The sequence below is a fragment of the Notothenia rossii genome, assembly GCF_949606895.1.
Source record: "Notothenia rossii genome assembly, chromosome: 2".
Lineage (NCBI taxonomy): Eukaryota > Metazoa > Chordata > Actinopteri > Perciformes > Nototheniidae > Notothenia > Notothenia rossii.
In genome coordinates, this window is record NC_136904.1 from 84,874,403 (window position 1) to 84,900,927 (window position 26,525).

Consider the following 26,525-nt stretch of genomic DNA (forward strand, 5'->3'; position numbering starts at 1 on the left):
CCTTCTGAGCCACAAAGGCATTGTATCACTCCAAACTGCAAACCTGGGTTTTCAATTAGAAGTCAAACAACATTTTGGGGAAACTGGTATGGCATTATTCAGCATTATCTTTACATACAAGGCTGCAAATAATTCATAAGATATCTGGCTAATAAATCAACAATGAAAACAATGTTTGCTGAAGCCCTAAAGCGAGCGTCAAATAAAAGATATTCAATGTTTTGGAGAAAAAAAAGTTTTTAACTGCAGTTTATGGATGTTCATGCTTCTCTTCGCGTTGAGAAAGTTGCGCCACAACTGGTCTGTCATGCTTCATTTCTAAAAGATGCTACTGTTAGCGTTAAGTTGACATTTATATAAGTGTGTTAATCCAAATGTAAAAGATCAACTTGCTCATAATTGATGAACTGGTGCATTTAAAACATATCAGCCAATAGAGATGCACTCGTTCACATTGAAAGGTGAAAGTATCGTTATTATAACCTGAAGGATTATAGGTTGTAGTTTGATTTTGGGATGGGCTGAGTAAATGTCCTAATTTAGGAAACAAAAAGGGGGGGAAATCTTTAGGAAACAAGAACGTTTCTGAGTAATGTGTAGTCCTATTTATACGAATAAACAATACGTATTTATGTTTTTACTGACTCAACTTAGGCAATATGTCTTGTAACGGTTTTGTGAGAATCGATTCGTTGTATTTCCTCATGTGAGCCCAGCGGCAGACTCACCCTGCCTTGAACTCTGTGTCACAGCGGCACCACGGCTGTGTGAATGTGTCTGTTTGTGTGTCCCAAAGCAGCCGCGAGAAATAGGAAGTACAGCTGAGAACGATTTCAGACAGAGCTGACCTCTGTTTTCGCCCCTTTGTTTCCCCTTTTTTTTCTCTCCACGTCTTCATCCGCTGCTCTCAACGAGTGAAAACGAGAGAGGGACTGCGTGTCACCTGCAGCAGGGGTTTCCCACAATGCACAACACAATACATATTTGTTCAACTCCTCATAGGAAACGGGGTCAAAACAACAGACCGTGTAAACACAGCAACGGTGCGACGTGGTCTTTAAACGGACCTAGAGTCAAAGTGGACGTATCGAGGAAACAGGAAAGGAAGTGTGAGTGGGTATGTATGTGTGTGTGTGTCGAACTGGAAGACTGCCCACTGGGCATTCCTGTACCTGTCCGAGGACACTACCCCTAGCCTATCCCCCCCCCCCTTCCTCCACCTGCTCTGCTCCATGGCCTCTGGGTCCTTGGCCTCTGGGTCCTTGGGGACAAGCCAGACTTCAGCAGAGCAAACCCTTCCAACACAAGCCCCTAAAACCACACACACACACACACACACACACACACACACACACACACACACACACACACACACACACACACACACACACACACACACACACACACACACACACACACACACACACACACACACACACACACACACACACACACACACACACACACACACACACACACACACACACACACACACACACACACACACACACTCTCCTGTCTTCCTGTCTTTCACTCGTGCTCTCCCACAATAGCCTATCCACCCGTCCCCAGGGAAACACATGAATATGGAGGAGGCTGCCCAAGAAGCACATGACACACACACTCTCCCTCTCCCTCACTCTCTCCTTTCACTCATTTATTTATATATGGATACCTGGATTGGAGGCTTTAGGCACTCCCATCCTCCGCCCTAACACTTCTCTACTCAGATGCTCTCTGGCTGACTGCTTGTGTAAATGTGGATACTCAATTATATAAAGCAAATCTTTCCTCCTTGGGATTTAACCTTTTTTTCAATACAGCAGGAAAATGGACTGATATGTTTCAAAGAAGTGATTCTGTTGCACTGCAGATATCCATAAAGTGCATATGTGTGTCAATACAGAATGCACATTCTTCCTCTATGGAAGCGTGTAACTGAAGAAGACTACAGACTGCTTTGTTTTTCCCAGACAAACATGCAAGTCTGTGTTCCTGTTGACAATGGCTGACCTCCTTCTGGAACCAGCTGTTCTGTCCACTGTGCAGAAACACGTGCGTGCATACAGTACAAAAACACATATACCGGAGGATTAATAGTTACGGACGTGCGTACGTACTTTTTCTACACAGCACAGTCCGCACTTTGCAAAAGAGAGAAGTGAGTGTGTGGGCAGGCCCTGGCAGGGCATTGCTAAGCCTGGCTGGTGATTTCTCTCCATAGTGAAAGCTTGGGCAGTGAAACATGGGTCCTGCCAACCTCTGTTCTTCTCTGACCACCCGGTGCCCACGTGTGGCACTCAGGGGCATGCCTGTCCCTTTCAATAACCTGCATTGAAACCTGTGTGTGTGTGCGTGTGCGTGTGCGTGTGCGTGTGTGTGTGTGTGTGTGTGTGTGTGTGTGTGTGTGTCCTCCCTGAAACATGGCAACCTCGACTTGTACCACTGAACGAACACAGCCAGAGAACGAATCTTCACCACAATGTGTTGCACAGTGCCACCACAATTACTCATTTAGTTTCATGATGTTCACAAAGCCAGCACTGCTCTGTAAACAACACAATGTCTTGTTACAATGTCAACCCCATAAGCTGGAATGCTACATCCAAAAAACACAGCCGTCAGCCTCAGCCTTGTAAATGTTGCTACATCATTAGCAGGATTTCCACAGGAGTCTCTGAATAGTTTCCTTACAGTTAGTCTAAATAAAAAGTCCAATGGGCATTAGCTTGAGTCTGGCCAGGCTGCTGGATATGACTGTTCTGAGTTTATGGGCAGAAGGGGAGGAGGGCAAGGCCGAGCCAAGTGTTTTTCTGTGTCTTATTTCCTGTTTCTGATCAGGATTCTGTGAGCTGTCATCCACTGGAGAGGCAAGACTTTACAGTCAACACAGATGGACTGGCACCGCAGGAGTTGTGATGTCTGGGCTTAAAGTATATCTGAGCCTTATGCATACAGGCATATAGATGCACTCCCACGCAGATACATCCAAATGTGGAAGGGCGGCCATAAAAGCACTCAGAAATGCACAATGCTGGGTTTTATACTGGGCGAATGTATAAATGATGCTATCATACAAGGGGACTGAAAATGAGCACTGTCAGGGGAAATATTTGAAACCTCTGTACTGTGAACTCCGTAATGCCAGAGCTCTGATTATTTGTACTTTATGTTCATTGTACTTTTAAAATGTGTAGGGTTTATACAAACTGTCGAAAACGTGTATGCTGTTACGTGTATTTTAAAATCCTTCTTAAAAAGGTCATAATTTCTTTAAATTAGACCTGTTGTTAATATTTTAGAAACAAAACAGCTCGATAAACTTGAAAGTGTTTTTAAAAATACATTTAATAACTATTAAAATATGAGCAGTGAGATGTACTCCCTTTGGGGTGGGTTTATCCTATATAATTGATGAGCAATTTCAAGAAGCACTTATCTTATTAAATAACTTCGAAGGAAAGTTAGTCTTAGTAAATGAAAAACTTTCTCCAACACTAAGAATACTTTAACAGCAGACCAAATTGAAACTCCTATAACACCAAACTGTACGGCTGCCAACAGTGAAGCGTGTTTGGATCAAGACCACACTTCCCAAACATCATCCTGTGACAACATAGAACAGAAATAACTGCTCAAGACAGAAAGAGGATTTTTTTTTTAGAGTTGTTAGGGTCAGTAGAAGAGAAAAAGTCAGTGTAGAGACTCAACATTCCCACACACAGGTGTACAGATCATGATACTCACTCTTGTACGGCGCGGGCTATAGACAGCGCAGTGGAGCCGGTCTCATTAACACTGTCCAAGGTCACGTTTGGCAGGTCGTCGTCGTCACTGTCGCTCTTGATCTGCCTTGGCGACCGGCCGTTGTGGTCTGTATGTGCTGTGAGGACAGGACACAGATACAGGAGTCAGTGGGGACAGTTGTTGTTTGAATGTGTGCATGTATGTGTGAGTGTGAATACAGAATGCCCAAGTTTAAAGTATGTGTGTATGCACTGTGTCTGCTCTCTGTTCCCCTGCTGGTGCAACTGACAGGGAATCATATTCAAGATAATGACAAACTTTCACATAAAAGGCCTGAAGACAACACAAAAGTCTAAATCCACCCATTAACTGCTTGTTCTCCTCCTGGTAGTTAGCAAACTAGCTTCCTCCCTTCTTAGATTATTCTCTTTTGCACAGTAACCAAGAAGAAAAACATGCACCATCAACACTTCTGAGCCTCTGAGCCAGTGAGCGCAGGGGTCTCTTGTCCCTTGAGCTGCATGACAAACTAACATCTACTCCACAAGTTGTGACAACTTCTCCCCTGGACAACTCATTGGATATATTGCCAGAGCCTGCAGCCGTTCGGTCCTCTCGGTCTCCATGGACACAGGCTGCGTACATTCTGGGTAGCTCAAGAGATGAATGTCAAAAAATATATAAATCTGTCACAGACTACCTGTCAAATAAAAAATGGCTGAATATCCCCTGGATTTAACATTTTAACATGTTCATTTTGAAAAATACAGAGGAATACACAACTTGGTAATAGTCTATTATGTTAAATATTGAATAACTCTTCATGGTTCTGATGTATTCATCACCAAAACCAAATATACATATTGTGATTCGCTTTCAGCTGAAATCTGTGACATCCCCTGTTACTGTACGCCTGATGCTTTTATAAAAGCTATTAGGACTTCCACCTCCTCTGCCCTCTCAGCCGAGACTGTGGTCATAATGGCCCATAATAAGGGTCTAGAGTTGGGAGCAGACATGGTGTTATTACTGGGGGAGGGGTTAATGCTGTAACTCTGCTGGAGCCTTTGCTTTAAAGGTTTCCAAACTGTTGTCGTAGACTAAGACATGCAGAGTGGTCACCAGCTCGCCTACCCTATGGAAAACCTGTAATTAACTAGAAATGCTCCGTGTGTTAGAAAGGGGTATTTTGAGCGAGGGACACAAAAGGAGGAGTAGTGGAGAGGTGGGCAGAGCACCGGATTTCTTTCTTTCTCTCCTGTTGTTTCCAGTCAAGCCCTGTTTCCATGGCAACCTCCTGCCGGAGACAGGGAGACAGCAGTGAAAGGAAGGGTACCCGCCCTCTCTTATAGAGGATGGCCAACCTGTGTGTGTGTGTGTGTGTGTGTGTGTGTGTGTGTGTGTGTGTGTGTGTGTGTGTGTGTGTGTGTGTGTGTGTGTGTGTGTGTGTGTGTGTGTGTGTGTGTGTGTGTGTGTGTGTGTGTGTGTGTGTGTGTGCGCGCGCGTGTGTGTGTGCGCGTGTGGGTGAGTGGTAGTTGTGTGTATATGTGAGTGCATGAAAGTGTTTTGTATCTGTGTTGAACGCTTCAGTATGACTGTGACTTGCATCACTGCACATGATTGTTCAGTTTAAACCAAGTCAAACAAGGTAAATCTGGGCTGTTGACCCTCACATTAACTTCCTATTTGAGGGGAGTGGGCTTTAGATAAAGACTCTACCACTAAAACAATAGAGACACCTGAAAAGGAAAACGTTCATATAAAATGGAAACAGAAAAATCGACTTAAATTCAAACAACAATATAATGAATTGTAACACTTCGTTTGTATATTTTCATTTGAATTTGATTGTGAAATCCTATGTCTCCTTAAGTCACATGAGATGCCAGAAATAGCTGGATGTTCTGTTTGTCTTCTGGTTGCGATGTGATTAAAAGTGACTGTATCCACCACACCCAACAGTCACACTCGTTCACCCCATTTCCTTCATGCTTTGTGCTTTCACTGCCTGGTAGAGCTGTTGTTGGACTGTGTACATGTGTGCGTGCATGTGTTTGTGTAAGTGCCACCCATCTTCAATATCCATCCACACCCTCTTATGCAAGCCTTGTTTTTCCTGTCCGTCCTTCTTTCCTCTTCTCTCCCAGGGAGCCGACATACAGTAAAACGCCCATCTCTAAGGGGACCACCACACCCATCCGACAAGTGTCTTTCTGACTACATAATCTAATTACACATGTTTGCTTGTTCGTGTACGGTACATGCACCGGTGTGAGCTTAAAAGTCTAAGTTTGTCCGTCTATCCTGCAGGGAATGTCAAGAAGCAACCTCTTTTTACGACCAACAGTTGGCCTGTGTACGGCTTAGGGTTGGACAGAAACACCTTCTGTAGGCTCACTCCCAGTGGTTGGCAGTAATACCACACCCCGAGAGAAAACCAATAACACAGTCTAGCCCAGGCCAGAGACGTCTAATACTGAAACTGTCCCGGATGTTTGCTTCTCCATAGAAAGAAAGTAAACAACTGGTGTGGACCTGAACCAGAAGCTTTTAAAGACAGCCAAGATGGGAGAGCCTTTCAAGCTGTTAACCTCATCTTCACTTTAAGAAGGGAACATTATTACCTGAGACGCCACTTCTAAAAGAAAGCAAACGCACTCTCCTTTCACACAGGCATGTCCACTGTTGACATTAGACAGGAGGACATCTGGACAGACAAATATACCAGCATAAACAGCTTGTCATTGGGATATATCAAGACTAAAAGCATAGGTATTTCATTCTTCATTGCCTCATGCCAGCCTTACCTGCCTTTGTCATCCCTTGTTTTTGTCAAGGCATCCCAATGTGATCAGGCATGGATCATGTTTTATTCCATTTATGAAAAGGTTTCCAAATATTCATGTCTTGAGGGTGTTCAATTAATTTGTGGAGGCTGTTAGTTACCCCCTGCGCAGGAAACTAATTGAGGTGTATTGTGATGGTTGAAAGCTGATAAGTGAAAAATAATCAACAGTTTTCAAATAGATGATTCTTTTCTTGTCTTCAAATTAAACTTCCTCACTAAGTGGAGAAACTGTCTATAAAACTTCGAGAAAGGTCAGACAGGTTAAGTTGCAATTTAAATCAATATAATACAGAAGGCACAAAGCATGCATTCTGATTCACAATGCATCATAATTTCCTTCACAGTGCTCGACTATCAGTGCTGAGAAGTAGCTGGAAGTTATAGCTTTTCGAAGTGCGTCTGATGAAAATTCATGATCTCACCTTTGCCCTGTCTCTTCACCTCCTCCAGCAGAGGTAGCATGATGGCGTTGTTGAGTCTGGAGGGCGATCGAATGGCAGTGGTGTACATGAGGGGCAGCGACTGCACCACAACAGGGATGCGGTGAACATGGCTGACCAGCTTCCCTGCTCCCTGCAGGCTCAGAGGGCTGGATGGAGGCGGCGGCACAGAGTGCAGGATGTGCAAATACGGCTGACCTCTGACCCCGCTGCCGGGGGCGACCAGAGGGCCCGGCGTGAGCAGCGACGAGGCTGAGGTGATCACCGATGGAGACGAGGAGGAGGAGGAGGATGACGACGATAAAGAAGACGGGGAGAAAGCGTATCTGAGAGGGGAAGATGATGAGGTGGTGCTAGGGGTGGTGGATAGAGAGGAGGGGCGGGGTTTGTTGATCGACAGGTCGACAGGCTCGGTCTGTGTGTGGAAGTGCAGGTCATGAGCGAGCAGGTCTTCTGGAGGTTCAGGTTTAACTCTGCTGAGGAAGAAGGGGACACCGTCCATCACAGAGTAAGGGCGCACTTTAGGTGACTGTGGGAGTAAAAAAGAGATTAATGTTAGATTTTTTCCCCAATCATTAATTTTTGTCATTTGAATGCCTTGAAAGTGCACTAGACTGCTTCACACCACAGGGTATGAATACATAAGTAACACTAGCTGTCTACAATCAATGAATTCATGGCATAACATTTCATATTACGGCAGTGCAGGGCTCGACAGTAACGGTTGCCAGGTTGCCATTGGCAACCATTCAAAGGAATGTCAACCACTTCTTGACCTTTGGTTGCCATCAATGGCAACCAGTTTTTAACATAAAGAAATAAGAACAGCAAACAGCAACATGTGCACCCCAAAATAGATAAATGTTAATTATTTGTTGTATTAAGAGTGATATTTAATTATTGTTGTGACCAGTCGGAACCTGATACTTAAAGAGCAACTTCCAGGTTAAAGACACCTCTGAATAAATGTGTAGGAAAATGATGAATACACTAGATTTTCTAAAAAATATACAGAAATATACACTACAGTGACATCTGGCATCGTTTTTCTAAGACATTTTCACTTCCGCATAAAAAAGCCTCTGCACGTGACCTCCCGCGTGTGACGTAACATGGGGGAAACAAGGGGGGAGCGGCCGGTGTAACGTATTAATAAACATGGATCCCAATGCTAGTTTCGACACAGAAGAAGTTGAACATGAATATTCGAATGCATATGACGGACCACAACCTTATAATTATGAGCCTGCTAGGCATCCAAGAGACCAGGAGCAGCCAAGGATTAGAAGAAATAACGGCCATCGGAAAGAAATTGAGCTGTGGTGTGAGAAGAACCAGTGGAGAACTGGGCAGCTATCTTGGTGAGTGACCGGCGTTAGCTACAGCATGTTAGCTAACGTCACATCACAACATTGTGAAGTTAGCTATCATATATCAGGCTATAACTAAAGTAGCATTGATAATATAGTAACGTTACTGGCAGGACTGTTGATACTGATCCATAACAGAAACTAATGCGCAAGTACCAGCCGTATCTCGCGTTACCTAATGCAACTCCACACTACGGTGCTGTGTACCGGAGGGGAGACGCGAGATACGGCTGATACTTGACGATCAGGCGGAGAAAGGTTGTGGAGCCTCCGTTGATATGCCGTTGTAAATGGCTTGATGGAAAGCGGGTGTGTAGTCGGGGGGGGGAGAGAGATGTAATATGGTTTCCTGATAAAGCTGTGGAGAGTATGTGCTGCAGGGAGGTGGATGCACAACGCACCCAGGAACAAAAGCTCGCTCCGGTCCTTTTCCCGTGAGGGAAACTGTGGACTCAATGTCCTGACAGGATGGTATTTGTGCAACCTGCACAAACACAATACTGCACCATGATTACAAATGGTGAAATACAATGTAAAACTACCGAAAAATAACAGCTCACTAAAACACAACCGCTTAACTCAACGCAACTACTAACTATACCCGTGTTCAGAGCGGAGATGTTTAAGAACAGAGCTCAAAATGGCTCCTTTCCCTCTGAATTCCTGCCCTTATGTCTCGTAAAATATATCAAATCCTACATTCACTTTTTTGAATTGTAATTTTCAAGCAAGTTTAAGCATAAATGTAGAAAGAAAAAAAACCTGCAAGATGCTCTTTAAGTTGCACGTGCATTGGTGTGGTTATGGAGCCAGAAAGCGATGCACGTCAGAGGCGCGGGAAGGTATTTTGAGTGGGGGTGCTGAGGTGCTGGACTCCAGTGAACACTATTACGGGCACTATAGAGCACGCACAAAAAAACTCCCCACACGCAAACACACAGTAAACCCGCGACTGTTACAATGAAGGCTCGATAATCAGCTCACGGCATATAGGCAGGGGTAAAGTGCTATTTTTTACGAGTGGGGAGCGGACCTCACCTCCTCTAGGGGGGTCCGGGGGGATGCTCCCCCGGGAAGATATTTTTTAAATATTGAAGTTAAAAGCATCAATCTGGTGCACTTTGAGAGCAACATTAAGAGATCTATGGATACATCTCTCAACACCCAGATGAAACACAACTGTAAGCAGATGTTCTTTTTCTTTATGGATATTTTACAAATCACTCCCCTTTCAAACTGTATTCTTGTTTTACTGCCATATAGTATTTTATAACTGTTTTTCCTTTATTCTCTTATTTTTTTTATAACTATAATGATCATATGAAGGTGTGCCGCGGAAATAATCTTTTGAATAATTTTTAACCAAACCGTTTGAGACCCACTGAGATAACTTAGACTAAAGTTAACTATCTAAACACTCAGAGAGTCCTTTAGCTCACCTGAGCCTCTGAGAGGAGAGCTCTCCTCCAGCTTGTTGTGGAACAAACAGCTCCGTATGTCCGTTAGTGCAGCTAGCTAACCAGATGCTAACAACACGGTCCCTGCTGCTGGCACCGGTCCCTCTCTCTCTCCCCCTTTCTCACACACACTAAATGCGCTATTTCCGCACACACACAGAGCCGCGAGCTTGAATGACACAAGCACACTTTTATTTCCATGCAACTCTCTGATTGGTCTGGTGTCTTGCCTCTGTTGCATTCACTGAACACGGGAAATTACAGTCCTGCCGTCCTTTCTAGTGTCTTGATGAGGTTCACGTAAAGCACGGTTAATGTATTATATTATTGAGGTAGAATTGTCCGGGGCTACAGAAAAAACATTCGGGGCAGGCCAAAATATTATTTTACCAACAATGTGGAATTTATTGGCTACATATTACACAGATTATGCACAGCGGGAGCAGCAATAACCGTCAAATAATAATTCAGACAGGGGAGCTCCGCACCCCCTGCCTGCCGCTAGGGGGTGCTGCAGCGCCCTCAGCACCCCCCTTCCCGCGCCCATGTGCACGTGTGTTTGTTTTACAAAAAATGGCGAAGCAAATTAAGTTGTTTGACTGTGGGGTAAAAAGTTCGGCCAGCCCGTCAACATCTCAAACGAATGTTCAAAGTGATTCAACTGATAAAGCGCAAGATAAACCCGAACAATAAGCAAAGAGAAATGTTCTCCATTCACTTCCGGTAAAAGTTCCTTCAAAATAAGAGTCCCGATCTTATTACTAGCAAAATAAAAGTGCAAAAAGAAACTTTACCATAGGAAAATATTGGCATACAATGATAATCACTTCTATAAAAAGGTAACAAATGTTAAATATAGTTAGAAATATTAAAGGCAATTTACAGCATTAATAATTAATATCTAATTCTTAGCTGTGAATGGTTTTCATTTTTTTAACATTTGAAATGTATTAGTCTGGCCAATCCAAGACTTCAATGCTGAAGGGCCAATGGATCTATGGTGGGGATCAGCACAAAGGTCAAGAAAACCCAAATTTGAAAGGGAGACAACGGATGACCAAGAAACTAGTGCCTTGCTCAATTCATTTGTGAGGGATCTGTGAAGAACATGACAACAGCTGCACTTCTGGTATTTTGTATACCAGCAATTGAGGGTGGACAAGTTTACTACCACTTAAGTTTCAAATAATTGTGTTAATTACTTATGTTAAAGCATTTGAACATTATTTTGTGTCACATGTTCATTATTAAGTTGATGTATAACTGTATAGTATCTTAATTATTTAAAATATAAGGTGACTAAAAATGGCAACCGTATTTTCAGTTTTGGCAACCAAAAGCTGATGCCCTGTTGCCAGCCTGGCAACCACTTTTCAAAGTTAGCGTTGAGCCCTACGGTAACACTTTATATTAAGGTACACAAATTCACCATCAACTATTTGTTAATTAAAATGCATATTAGCAGTATATATATATATATATATATATATATATTCTACATGACCATATTCTCCCAGTACTAGGCCATTAGTTGAGAGTTTTTCCTCAATAACCCTCTAATTAGGGCTTATTTGTTGCAAGTAAGGAAGTTGTTGTACATGAGTTTTGGTCTTAATATGCTCTGCTCAATATGGGCCTAATAAGGCAGTAGTACCACACAAATAGGGAACATTTTCTTAGATATAAATAACTAATTTTGAGTTATTTAGACACAATTAACACTTATAGTTTAATCTTGTTACATAAGAATAGATCATATTTGTTAAGTGTTATTATGGGAGAATTACAATTCTTGTGGTACTACTGCCTTATTAGGCCCATATTGAGCAGAGCATATTAAGACCAAAAGTGATTTACAACAACTTCCTAACTTGCAACAAATAAGCACTAATTAGAGGGTTATTGAGGAAAAACTCTCAACTAATGGCTTATTACTTGTAGAATATGGTCATGTAGAATAAGGCATTAATAAATGTTTTATAATGAATAATAAAGAGCCAATATACTGCTAATATGCATGTTAATGAACAACTAGTTGATGGTTAATTTGTGTACCTTAATATAAAAGTGTTACCCATATTACTACTGTTGTAACAATTCTCTCTTTAGTAAGTCAGGCCAGAAAGTGATATGTTAATGAATTCACTTGAATGATAATTATTTTGTACAAGTATTGAGCTTCAGAAACCATAATGCTGCCTGCTAGTGATATGTTAGAAAGGTATGTGAAGTGACTTTTATTGAGAAAAGAGCAATTAATATCCTCATGTTCATTCAAGCATTCAACTCCTTCTTGGTTAGCATGATGTCACTCACAGATGAAACGCAGGAGGAGTAGTGTCTCTCACACTCGCCTCCGCTCATCGTCTACTTTCTGTCTTTCTATTCTCTTGGCGTGGGTTTCTCTATCTCTCTCCCTCCCTCTCCATCTCTTTCTGTTCCTCCTGTTTTCCATCACTCCCACAGAAAAATCAGCTCTCTTGGCTCCCCTTATATCTCTCCTAAATCTCCTTTGTGACGGTGGAAAAACATCATATGGGCTCAATTTCCTGACCGTCTCCCTGTCTCTCACTGATGGGCCTCCTAAGGCCAACGCTGGTGGCTCAGAGTATCCCTCAGCACATCTTTCACCTAACACCAAGCAGACTGAAACACAACCGCCCCATCTGTCTGCACAAGTTTCAGGAAACTGTTTACTTGGAAAAGATAATGAAAAACATAGACAGTAGAAAGACAACACTATGCTACTAGTTGTGTTTTTCCAAACTCTTTCATATCATAATGGTTGTTGTCAGAATGAACCATTTAAGATGTGCTTGTGCAGATCTAGACTCACTATTTTATTTGGGACGGGTCCTAGAGAGTGTGGTGTTGATCCTCACACTGGAGCCTTTCAGAGGCTGAGTCACAGCTTAGGCCATCAGGCAGCAAGTACATCCAGGACTTTTTACTAATCATACAGGAAAAGCTTATTAACTAAAGGGAACAACTTGAAACCACATAGCAGATATGAAAAATGTTCCATGGATTTTCATCCACACTTTTGTTTTTTGAGACTCACATTTCTTTCCGCTTATGTAATGCTGGCTGAGAGTGGATCTGTGGTGAGTTACGAACCTTTCTGTGTGGTGTGTGTGAGTGTGTTATTTTATGTAGTAGCCTGCTATTTTTACTCCAGACTTGTATACTCGTTTTTGGCCTAAAGGAAATGTTTCGACCCCATGAATCAAAAAGTGCTTCTCCCTTTGTAACTCCTCCTCAGTTGGAAAACAAACCCTACCCCATAAAATATGCCCTCGGATGACATTTGGACATTTAGGGTTCAGCTCAGGGTCAGCCGTGTCAAGGTTAGAGTTCACAGTACATACCACCCACAATGCTATTTGTTTTACATACCATGAGAATTTAAACCGTCTTAAGTATCACAACTGAACAAAGCTAATTAACTCCAGTGTGAAACTTGGATAAGATGTTTATTAATGTTCGTGAGCAGGGCCGCCCCTCCCTACAGGCCAATCACGCAGGCTGCATGGGGCCCCGCCTTGCGCAGGGGGCCCCGCCCAGAGGGCCTCAGCTCCTGTGCGCAATTCTCCGCTCAGTTCTCCGCGCACCCCCCCGCGAGAGTGAGAGAGAGGTGACAAGGGGAGCACGTCTGTAACCCGACACCGTTGCAATGAATCGACATCTGACCAATCACGCCTTTGATAGGGCCACTAGTGCAGGTGAAAAGACAGTTTCAGTCCGGCGCAAGCAAGAGGGGAAAAAAACTAAACATGAAGAAATTAGAGCATAACTCGAAGGTGGGTTATTGTATGAGTCAAATGTGCAACTTGCGAATGTTGTATAAGTCAAATTGCCAATTGCCATATTAAAACATCAGCTGCAATTCACGACATGAAGAAGGCAGTCTCTGCATAGCATATAGGCTAATGGAGATGCAGTTATTTCCAGCATTCTTTATTTACCATTCATTCAAGTATTTTATGCCTTTAATCTGCTAATGTACAGGAGGAAGAGTGATAAACTGTCTGTCTAGTTGGCTTACATAACAGTTAAAGTTTACAGCCTAAAAAACATGGAGCATTTTTTTCCCCTTTTATTCATTTGTATGTCAATTTGCACATGTCATGGTGATGCTCAGCCTCTCCCCTTAACTCCTAACAGTCATCATCATGTCAACCACAACACAGAGAAATACTGATAGAAATGTGTATGTAGTTGTTGATACATCGCTGACAGAGGGAACTACATTTGAATACAGATTTAAGAAATATCAGTTTTTGAGCATGTAATAAGCATGTTTTGTCTTGACTATATTACAACTATATTATAATAATGTAATGTAGTATTTATATTATTGAATTGATGATAATTATGATTATTAGTAGAAGTAGTTTATTTGCATTAATTACATTTTATACTCTATGTCCCCCTACAAAATCCTCTGATCAATGGTTTGTAAACATAAAATATAACAGTAAAAGGATGGTTTAGTCTATTCCTTTATGAGCAAAAAAATATATCTATCTAATTGCTCATTTGATATTTATTGCTACCTCCTTTCAAAGGTATGAAGGAGAAATATTTCAAAAGATATATCACTTAATTAAAAATAAAATGCATGTTGTGATGTCAAATGTGGCTCTACATCTCATGCATCAACTCCCGCATCAACTCAACATGTAGCCTTTCTTGACAGACCCTCAGGCCATCATCCAGCTGCTTTAGCACGGGTCTCTCTGTGTTTGCATGCTCCTATAGGATGTGAGTGTCACGGACCGCCTGGAGCTAAACTGCCTCAAGGCTTTGAAGTCATTACATCTATTGAGGCTGATCTCAGTGTAGAAATCTTGTCTTTCGTACTAAGTGCTCTTAGAGTGTGTAGTTGGCTTTAAATTTCTGCAGGATTGCCAGTTCTCCCTATAACAGGAAAGAGAGGAACTGAAAAAGATATATTTGTGCCAATCACAAGTGGAGTCTGAATGCTGTTTAGTACTATTTTATGATTTACAAAAGAGATATGTTGTTACAATTCTAAAATGTGATTGGCTAAGCCATGTTTGAAGCTATTCTGTTTACATTTTTGTGACAGCATCTTGCATGGTTTTAACGCTATAGTGGTGAGAAAAATCTGTCCACTGATAGAAAAATAACTGAAAACTGCTTCTGTGATACTTCTTGCAACAGAAAAGGTCTCAGGACAACAGTTTGCATGATGACACATATACAAGTCAAAGCAATATCTTCTTGCTGTCACGACTGGTAATAAGGCACACAGAAATGTCATCATGAGTGGCATACTATTGTAATGCAGCAAACAGTCAGCTACAAATAACAGACTGTTAGCTGAGAGGTGCAAAAACACATTATAGAATAACCCAACAGTGTCTTGCAGTTGTTATTATTGGCACCTAGTCCTACTTGATTGAGAATAATTTAGTATAAGACATCAAGCGTGTGATGCAGTTGTTACTGAAGGTTAAAGGACGTTATATTCTTATTGTCAGGTTCAAATGTTTATTTTGTGCCTCTACTGAGGCATGTTTTCCTGCTTTAATGTTCAAAAAGGCCTTTATTTTTCTCCTACTGCTACAGCACACCCCAGTCTGCTCTGATTGGTTAGCTGTTCAGCTCTGTTGTGATTGGTCAACCGCTTAGATATGTCCCGCCTCTTAGCCATCACAATGTTATGGAGCGTTAGCCTATAGCCACAATTTAGTCACCATCTGATAGCATTGATGGAAAAATGAAGACTAGGAGTAAGGCTGTTTGCTCCTGAAAATGCAACTACTTTACTGTAATGTTAGCTTGTCACTCCAATGAAGCAGTGGAGACACATCGAAACATCAATTCTCTATTGTAGTTTATTTTGAGCAACACAGGCTGTGTTCAATTAATTTTGAACAAATGTTATGTTAGTTTGATTCTTTCTTTGAAAAAGTGACAGCCCTAATACCCAACCAATAATAAGTGGCAAAGCACTCGAGAGGACTGAATTTAACTTTGCATTCGCATATAAAAGGAATGTGCTTTGTCATTATTCAAAAGTGTTAGGCTCACTTTGATTGTAGCCTTTCTGTTTGATGGAGTAGTTTATGACAACCTGTTCAACTTCGGCAAATCCTGTGTTGCTCCTGTGTAAAAAGGAGAACTTATGTGGAAAGGTCAAAACAACAGAGAGTATAGTGTTACAAAAAACTGAAATTTGATTTCGGTTCTCAGGAACATCTAAACCTGCCCAAATGGAAAACTGTAGCCGCCCCCTTCTCTCATTCTGACAGATACAAACACATGCATACACTCAAACCTACACATCCTCACACACGCTGACACACACATACAGATATGCTCGACCCGCCTGCCTCTGTCCTCATGCCATTGTCTTTATTAGGGGATACTGGTTAGCGGGGCAGATTTTCCAGCCTCTTGCTGGCGAATTGTCTAACAAGGCAGACCATTTCCAGCAAGCCCTTGGCCCCCCGCCACCCAAATGAAGACCACATTTCTGCAGCAGCCTAAACTGTCTGTCTGTGAGTCTGGAGTAAAGGGAAGCAAAGAGTGTTAGGGGAAGATTGGATCTCGGTGCACTTCAAAGCTGTGTGGGCTGCACTGCTCACATCCTGTCTGTGACTGACATCACTGCACGTATGGAGATAGACTTCAAAACCCCAGGTAATAGGTAGCATTTCGGGAGCACGGCTCTCAAACCCTTGAGCCACAGCTGAGAGCGGGACACCCAGAATGTGACCACCTGCTGCCTCTTGTCAAAACCTCAGACGTGGAGAGACAGATCTGATTCTTATCAATACAAAGCACCTACACAGCCAAACAATTCTCCACTGAGGAAGCCTGATGGGCTATCAGCAGCTGGTATTTCCCTCATCCATCATCGGATTATGCTCTCTGTTTCGTCTCAACAGAAGAAGAAAAAATGTTGCTCCTCTGCCACCGAATGCTCTTGGTGATATATTAGGAGGCAGGAAATTATTGATATGTTATGAATGGAAATCAATAATATCACAACACTAATTCATCATGATTACAAATATTAAGTGGCCTGCACACACTGCACACAGAGCTGTGGCAGCGACACAAAGCCCGTTGTAACCTAGCAACAGCTTCTCCATAACAAGACCACTTTATTTCTAGGTATGTTGGACGAGAGAGCACTGGTACTGTATGTGGGCCCTTGAAACCTTGCATGAGGTGAATGCATTAGTGCTAACATTGTCAATTAGCAAAATCCATTTGAACATAAAACTCGAAAATTACATAAAAATTGTGAATATTTAAGAAAATTAATTCATAGACTTAACATTTCTGGTTCATATTCACATCGCACAGAATTTTTGTGGTGACATTTAACTTCCCCCCTGTGATAAATGCACATTAAGATATAGACACAGATGTGACAATATTAAAGAGTAAAGGCATGCATGGGATAGTGTAGAAAAAAGCTTTGATAAGTGTTTGCCGAGAAAGAGTATTTTGTTGCATCTGTCTTGTGTTTGTGTGAGCAAGATAAATTAATCATGTGTGTTTGTGAGAAGGAAGGGAGGGGAAATTGAGAGACGTTAGGAGCAGGAACACACAGAGATGGATACGATTTAGATTTTCCCATGTGACCCTCCTCCCCGGAGCAGTGACTACATATGTGCAATCACCCCCAGCCAGCACGGACTCCCTGCTGGCCCCCGTCACCTCCCCGAAACCCCCCCCCCCATGCATTCCTGCTCCAGCTGTGGCTCTCCTCCTCTTCTCCTCTTCCTGCTTACTACCATGCTCTCCGACCACTCCTCTTAGCCCCCACACTCACTCTCTCACTCACTTAGGCCTGGGAGTAATTATGAACCCATTGCCAGGAGGAGGAAAGACGGAAAGGAAAGCAGAAAAAAAAAAAAAAGGAATTGTCTGGAAAACAACTGCTCTCTTACCCCTTGTTCCGAGTCCAGGGGCTCAGATTTGACTCGCACTGCAGGCATTCCGTCAAGCATTAACATCCTGTTTCTTAGGCTGCCTGCAAAAGGAAACAGAGGAGGTGTAAGACGGGTGTTTTAGCATGACTAAGCAGGTCCCACACTCAGTTATTCACACATGGACATCTATGATGTTGTGCCCACACCCACGGAGAGAAAAACACATTTTAAATAGACACAATTCATATTTCAAAATCCATCAGAAGCTGATGGGAAAAACATGCTCACAAACTGTGTAAACTCAGTCAATGCACAGCATGATTCAGTCTTCTCTGTAAAAACAAAAATTAAATTGCCTGGTGGGCTGCAGCAGGACTAATAACACTTTTATAATGCTGTCTATTTATAATGCTGACTAAAATCCTCTTAACACTTCAGTGGATTACAAATATTTACTTTGATATATAGTTACTCAACAGCACAGCCACACAACATGTTCTCCTTAACCATTGATATAAAAAACAATAATTGATACTTGGAAATAAAAATGTTACACGTTAACCCCAGGGATTATATATTTCTTTGGAGAACTACATTTACATACAAACACACACAAAACACACTTATTGGTACATCTATACATCCATCCTTCCCTCTGCAACCTCTGAACACTGTGCCTATGCAAAGGAGAGAGCAGTGCCCGTCTCCTCAGCTCCGTGCTGTGGCTTTAAGAGGGATACTCGGTTGGAGCCAATGACAACAATGCATGTTCCGTATCCCTCAGTCGGGGCCGACCTGAGGTAACCTTTTCTCTTATTATTTTAGCAGCAGTGCATGGAGGAATGTAAGCAAGGCAAATAGTCTCTAAACATCTCTATTACTCTGCACTGCTGGCACCAGCAGCAGGATGTGTGGCCCAATCCTGGAAACTAGCAGCACCACAGCCACCATGACCATTCTTGTGCGGGAAAAAAAAAATCACAAATTACTCTTTTTCCATCAAACTGTACTATTCATCTGAGTATCCGTGAGGCCTGGTGAATTATCATGATTTTTCATCCACGCAAGATAGAGAATATTTAAAAAAAAATTGTGATTTTATTAATAAAACTGTCATCAGACTAACGGACAGTTACATCCCACAGGCCATACGACACACATGAACTTTTGAAAAAACATCCATAACATTCATCTGTTTGCAACTTATATATATCAATATTCCAATTACTTTTATATAGACTATTCTGCACTATTTCTATTACAGTATATTCTATTTTATTTTATTTACTTGCACTATTTATCCGTTTTATTGTATTGGACTGTTGGAAGAGCCTTTGACCTAAGGTTTTCATTGGCATAACTACACTGTAGCTATGTACAAATGACAATAAAAGCCTTGAATCCTAATTGCATGAAAAAACAATTTAAAATCACATATTGTTCCACTACCTCGATTCTCAAGCAAAAGGCTAATCCTGACTGTTTGTGTGCGAGGGAGGCAGAGAAAGAGGGAGGATTTACTCTCTCAATCTGCAACCCCCCAGATCTCTCCTCTCAGGTCTAAGTCCCTCAGGTACCCTGGCTGTGCTGATATTGTATTGTTGTCCAGGATGTCCTTCGGCTCCAGGTCTTGGTAGGCCCAGATAGTGTTGCCATAGTAACAGCTGGGGCGGGTGGAGTTGCAGCTTCAGTCCAGCCTCAAGCCATGTGGTGAGGAGAAGAAATGAGAGGAGGCAGAAAGTGAGGTTTGTTTTCCTCAAGATGACCATCATTCTGCCATAGAAAAAATTCTCCCTCTCAGAATTTTTTTAATGTTTTTACAAAAAGGAGTTATCAGTTAAAATCAATATTTTTCTCACGGGGTGAATTTCACTTTGGCACAACGTTCTTTTGGAGCCTCACAAAAAGTTTACCTCATTCAAACTTATTTGTTGTTTCTGCTTAATGTGCACACTCCCTTCAAATTAAATCATAACACATTAACGTTGCACGCAGCGGCACATTCAGAATCGCTCATTTCTGAAAGCAACAACCTTTCCCAAGGTGTCCATTTAATCCAGTGGTGTGTGATCACCTTCTTAAGGAACTGGCCGTCAGAAAGCCATTCATTGGAAATCAATGGCCATTGCATATATGTGCTTGTGACTGTAATGACCAAAGAGCTAACAGCAGAGAGAGACCTAACACTGAGTAATGAGCCCACAGAGGGGCTCAGCATGTCAAACAGGTCATGTCGAAACACTTCAACCAAAGTCATGTGTCAACTGCTATTGTGTCCATGAAAGGAACATGTCTGCCAGTTCGTATTTCATGGTCTCAAATTAAAATGATAACAATATGGACAAAGATTTAGTTTGAAATGAAGAGGTAATAAACCAATGTGTAACCTCTATCACTAAATATGTTCTGCTGTCGGCAGGCTTAGGCGACCAGCAGTGTGCTGTCCATCAGGAGCCTCTGTGTGTGGGAAATGGAGAGAGGGAGGGGGTTAGAGGGAAACTGGGTAGATTAAGATCACCTTTCCATTTGCTGCACTCTGAAATGAAATGGCCATCCCAGGTGTGTGGGGGAGTTGGATGGAGAGAGGAGGGCAGTGGAGTGTTGAAGCATCTAATTTCTCTCTCCTGCCTGCCCTCCCATCCCCACCAAAATCCCTATAATGAAAAAATATATAGGTAAAGGGAGCAGGTGACAATTGGGGCTAGTTCTAACAGGAAAAATGTTCGAAATATACAAATGTCAGTGTCTGCTGCTCTTTCCGTTTTTCTGTGTGTGCTTATTGTGTGTCTGCAAATACATTTGAAAGTATGAACTGAAACTCCACGCCACATATATGACCTCGAGGTCCACAATCTCCAAGTTCCCAGATGGCTACCGTAGCTGTGCTGATGGAGACGATAGCAACTATCTAGAGAAGGATAGAGCCTGGGCAAACCAACCCTGAATAGACTAGATGGATCAATTGACGTGGCAAAGCTCTCTCAAACAAATGTTGACCTCATACCCGAGTGACATCATCCACGCTGACACACACATGTTATGAGGGGTCCAAACACATGTGCCACATTAACTCAAAATATCTCAAAGGAAAACATGTAAAACATACCAGTCAGTGAGAGCATGTTTAACTTTATCTCAGCATATGCGACTGTGAATAAAGATACTGCATAACACAGCAAGAAAGACATGTATGTAAAAGAGAAAGTTAAGCTTGAACAAACTCATAAAATCAGATTTAGTATCTGGCTGTGTACCATCCCAGCTTTTTGTCTCATCCCTCTCTCTCACTTATGCACACACACACACACACACACACACACACACACACACACACACACACACACACACACACACACACACACACACACACACACACACACACACACACACACACACACACACACACACACACACACACACACACACACACACACACACACACACACACACACACACACACACACACACACACACACACACACACACACACACACACACACACACACACACACACACACACACACACACACACACACACACACACACAGTAACAGACGGGCCCCTCCAATGCTTTGTTCCCATGTCGAGCGCCCAGAGCAACTGGGTGCATCTGTGTCACAGAGGCTGGACCTGCTGCCACGGGCTGGGATGGAAGAAGGATGGAAAAGGAAGAGGGGAAGTGAAGGGAGCAATGAATTATGGGAGAAACATGAGGAAGTGTTAGGGAAGGTGATAGCAAGAGAAGTGAGTGAGGGTGGGGGCTCTTAAAGAGCACATAGTTGCTGGCAGGAGCAGCGGTTAGGGAAACAACTAAGGGGAGTTGAAGAGGTTGAGGAGGGGGGAAGGGTGTTTAGTGGGGAGGCGGAGGCAGAGAAGCGAGAGAGGGTAGAGAGGGGATATGGACCGCCGCCAAGGCCCGGTCGAGCACAAAGCACACGGTGCAAGAATGCCAACAGACCCCCTCCCACCCGGTTCTCTAGCAAAAAGAAGAGAGGAAAAAAAAGGAAAGCTATAGAAGGAAACTGCAAGGAAATACTTCAAAATGTTGAGAATCAGAAACGAATTACAGTATCTAGTGCTGTGAGGGCAAATGCATAAAATGGACAGAGCTTTTGAAGATGTGAGATGAGCATTTCCTGTGTTTGGCCGGTGTTTTGTGCCGCTGGCCTCTTTGCTGCGGCTCACTTCCCTCTTCTGTGCCCCTGGACACCCCGATGTGACACATTGGCCTGATAACCAGCCTATAACTGCTAACTCACCAGCACACTCCTCCCCTTCCTCCCCTTCCTCTCTTTGAACTCACTCAGTGAAGCAACTTTTAAAAAAGTACTGAGAGCTAACCACCTTCGCAAAATGCGAAGAAATCACTTGTTAAAAAAAGGTTGGGTGAGCGACCCTTTGTAGACCCTTGAAAATAAAAGTCTAGAAATTAAACATTGATCTTGTTTGCTGTGTAGACACAATAGAGCCACAGCTTCACAGCTGATTTTCGATCTCAATCTGCTTCACGTTAAGCTGTGTGTGTTCATGACCTCATCTTGTTGGCCTCATTCTGTTCTTGAGAGCTCATTCAAATAGTTCCCTGCAGAGTTACTGCTTAAACAGTAACTGCACGCAGGCAAATAGCAGCGGCTAATAACGGCGAGTGGTCAACTACTCAAGACTTGAACCGTTAACCAATCGAGGTCAGTGCTGCCGTATAACGCCAAAAGCCATTAACTACATTTTACATGTCTTAGCAGAGTCTGTGTTTAAGACATCTGTTTCACTGTAAAACAGATGTTGTGCTGTAGAAAACTGCCTTTAAAAAAAACAGTATTTAATGTTAATGACGGTAGAAAGAATAAAATTGACAACTTTTTCTGACCTTTCACCTGCTTTAACAAAAATCCTTTAGCAATTGATTTCTTTATACTGTATAATTAAGGCAGTGGCTAATTGTTAGTGTAAGAAAGTTGTTAGTAACTCAAAGTGGCCTGACCTAGATGGCATTTTGGATTGTCGATATATACATATATCCTTTTCATCATCACCATTATTAGCGATGCTTTTTCTCCTCACAAGATGTAAAGTGGAGTTACTCTTTAAGACTGGCAACTCCTACTTAGTGTGTTATCCCTCTGTTCAGACAAAATCTTAAGATAAGCTCTAAAATTCCCTACATTTGAGTGCTTATATTAATTTACTTTTACAGAAATGTAGTATTGCATTTCTACAAAGTTATATAACATTTGATTGTGTATTTAACCTTTGGTGACATCATTAGGTCTTGTCTTCCCAGACATGACAAAACACCCCCCACAGCCACAGAAGACACATCACACATGTTTTTGCGGGCAGAGAGCTTCCTATGATGAGTTACCTGACCTTTATGTTCTGCTGGAGTTTCCCTGTAAGACTTTCTAAACCGTGCATACCAGGTACAGTAAACAGTCATGATGCTATTTGTAAAGTCTGTGTAAGGTGGGGATGTGTGTTTCCCCTCAGACTTCACTCCTGGATGTACTGAGATGGACATATTCTTTTTTTCTCTCTAATAATTCCTGGCACTCCGTGAATGGTCTCAGAATTTCCATTTCATAAGCCGTGTTTTCCTTGGCAGAAGCAGCAAGCGAAGTCTTTTGGATGCTTCTGGGACATTTTTGAACAGGGCTCAAGAGCGCAGAGTGCTGCTACCTCGCATGCTCATAGAAGCATGGACTTCTCTAACAAGCACAATGGCATCAAACCACCACAGCTACCCTTTGAAAAAAAGAGGAAAAAAGTTCCCTTTAGGGTTAAAAACCCCTTAGAGTGGCACTCAACTGATGCAATTTACCTCGAAACACCCTGCCCTTTTCCTCTGGGAACAAATCAGTTCCACAGAGGCAAGACACTGCGTTCTTCATGAGCACAGTTATTATTATTAAACAGAAAACACTTGCATAGGATGCTTTCCTCTCCAGGACATTCGGCCAAACTTTGGGAGCTTATCAGGTCCCATCAATTCAAACTGAATGTCATTCTCTATCTGTCTGAGGCTATCCTGGCTTCACCATGTAGTTGAGTTTCATGTGACGTACATGAATAACTGGGCTCCTACAAATGCACACTGCAATTCAAAAAAACATCTAATGGTTCCATTTTAATGTCACAAAACTTGGCGGCTAGATAGACACATTCAAGAGGATGATTATATTTAAAAGAGGCCAACACTAGCAGCAAAATAATATAAGACCCATCACTTTCTGAAAGTGCTTTCATAAAGTGAAAAAGAGTGAATGATCGTCATGCTTGAAAAAAAAAGAGGAAATAGATTGTGACAGCCCCAGAGATGAAACCATTTGCCCACTGAATACTAACGGCTAAAAGGTCGGATTGATCCATACATCAGAATAAAAATCAACCGCCATCGTAGTAAGTAAGTAATCTTTGAGAAAAAACAACTCAAAAACTGCAAATGTGTGACCCTGTATAAAGAAAGTGGCACAGATCAGGCCACCTCCACATTACAGGTGCTTGCTTTGATGGTGGTAAATAATCTATGTTATAGTGGACAGCAAATTATTCTAAATGTGTGCAACGCAGAGTGGGTTGCTAAGCCTGGGTTCAGGGGGTTTGAATCAGCAACTATATGTAGAAAAAGAGCTCAGCAACTAGTGCCAACACTTTTAATCCCTGCACAATGACCTCATTATGTAAGTTCCTGTACACATCTCAGACAAAAATGTTCCTTCATTTACAGTATACAGCATAATATAAGGTAAATGATGTGTGTGTGATAAAGAGCAGTGAACTCATGTTATAGGATTAGCCAGAGAGCTGGTACCCATATAAAAACACAGAGAAAACACACACACAAACAACACACATTTGCACACCCACGGAAGTTCCCATATTCTGCCGGATTGCCCTTGGGTCCTTGCTATTTCTGCCAGGGGCAGGGGGATCTTGTGTCAGTAATCCTGTCGGGATGAGGGGGGATGAGGTCGCCGGATGCAGCGCGAGTCAATTGACTTCACCAGCACACACACATACAGAAATATAAATCCAATAATTTGTAGGTAAATGTGTCAGTTTTGTTTACACAGCATAATAAAAGGTGCAGAAAGAGTGTGCACAGACATGCATCCAAACACATTAAACAATACACACACACTGCCTTATCAGCCCATGCATACTTATTACTGCCAGTAATAATACTCTAACCAGATGTGTTTCTAGTGTCTCTTTAAAAAGGAAACTCAGCAGCTTGAATTTCTGTAAAAACAATCCTTTTTCTCACAGGTTAAAGGGGAAATCCTTAGTGATTTTTTTTTTTTTGTCCTTGTAAAAAGCTCCCCACCTACGCGAATATCACCTCCGTCCCTTCTAAGGTCTTGTGAAACTATAAATGAAGAAGCTACTTATGCTGAGAGGAAATACTCAAAGCGCAAAAAGAAGAGTCAGTCACTGTCTGGTTTTGTCTGTGTCTCCGTCTGTGTGTCAAACGCATTTCTTATAAAAATGACTTCCTGAGTCCCTGCTCTGTTCTACAATCTGGTTACCACACACTCAGAAACACACACATAGACACACACACACATACACACACACACACACACACACACACACACACACACACACACACACACACACACACACACATAGACACACATAGACACACACACACACACACACACACACACACACACACACACAACTTGTGACCCCTGCCTGCAACCACAATGAACCATATTTATCTTAGGTTAAGAGACAGACTCATACACACACAACTCTGTCTCTCAATACAGCTATGCTTAGGAAGAAAAAGAATATAGATGCCCATTCAACACAAAAAGACACCCACACACACCTACAGCGAGCACACACCAAAAACACACGAATACACACACTCCTCCACAGCGCTCCAGAGAGAGGTAAACAGAAGAGTCTGACATCCTCTTGCATCATGTGCCGCAAATACAGCAGAGAAACAGCTAAACCAGCTGTGACTGTGACAGCTCTAAAGTGAGGTTGCATAGTGAGCTTCGACTTACAAGTCAAAGCAATTTGTGACACCATTCGAAGCAGTTTATGTCCAATTGAAGATCATTTTGACGTGAAAGAATAAGTTCAATATCATGTGCGAGGGGCTGGATTGAGTTGGGCGCTAAAGAAACCACAAATAGAAGCCACAAAACAGCTCCTAAAGAGCCAATACACTGTGAGCTCTTCCTGTTTCAACATAATCGGGTGACCTCCCTAGAACACCCTTCACAAGCAAAGACACACACACACACACACACGCACACACACACAGCTTAGTAAATGCAGTAGGGTCAGTGGCTGTGCATCTAAAATAGCCACTGACACAAAAACCTCACTTGTACCAAAGGAGGGGGAGGTGGAGCCGAGGACAAACGTGTGTAATTGGCGCAGCACTTCAGGAATATACTGCCACATTTTTTTTGCATGATCATAGGGAAGTTCACACACTGGGGCTATCCTGCATGTGCGTAAGGGAGAGAGGGAGATACAGAGAAAAAGGAGAAATCAATAAAGAATGCACTAGGTGACTCTGTCCTCGTCTCTCTTATTTACTCTCAGTGCACAGGTCCTAGGTCGAGGTGACCACACACAGCAGAGCTTAATAATCATCTCAAACTGACAGGGGTGCAATCGGATCAGTCCTGTTTAAAATTCCCAGCAAATAATTGTAAACCAGTTCAAACTTTCTTCCAGATGCTTTAATAGCTGCATTTCAATAAAAATACAAAATGGAAAAA

General features: G+C 42.4%; 1 protein-coding gene across 5 annotated transcripts in view; it reads right to left on the reverse strand.

The window, feature by feature from the left end:
* Window positions 1-26,525, reverse strand: part of klf12b (Kruppel like factor 12b) — a 40,964-nt gene that overhangs the window by 7,797 nt on the left and 6,642 nt on the right. For 3 of the 5 annotated variants that reach the window (XM_079666391.1, XM_079666392.1, XM_079666393.1), the window contains exons 2-4: window positions 17,797-17,879; window positions 7,018-7,564; window positions 3,748-3,883 (exon numbers count right to left, since the gene is read on the reverse strand). In XM_079666391.1, coding sequence (XP_079522517.1) covers window positions 3,748-3,883; window positions 7,018-7,564; window positions 17,797-17,879 — 766 coding nt within the window. Of the gene's footprint in view, window positions 1-3,747; window positions 3,884-7,017; window positions 7,565-9,167; window positions 9,198-9,844; window positions 10,326-17,796; window positions 17,880-26,525 lie in introns of those variants that run through there. The other 2 variants (XM_079666394.1, XM_079666395.1) reach the window with 2 other exon arrangements.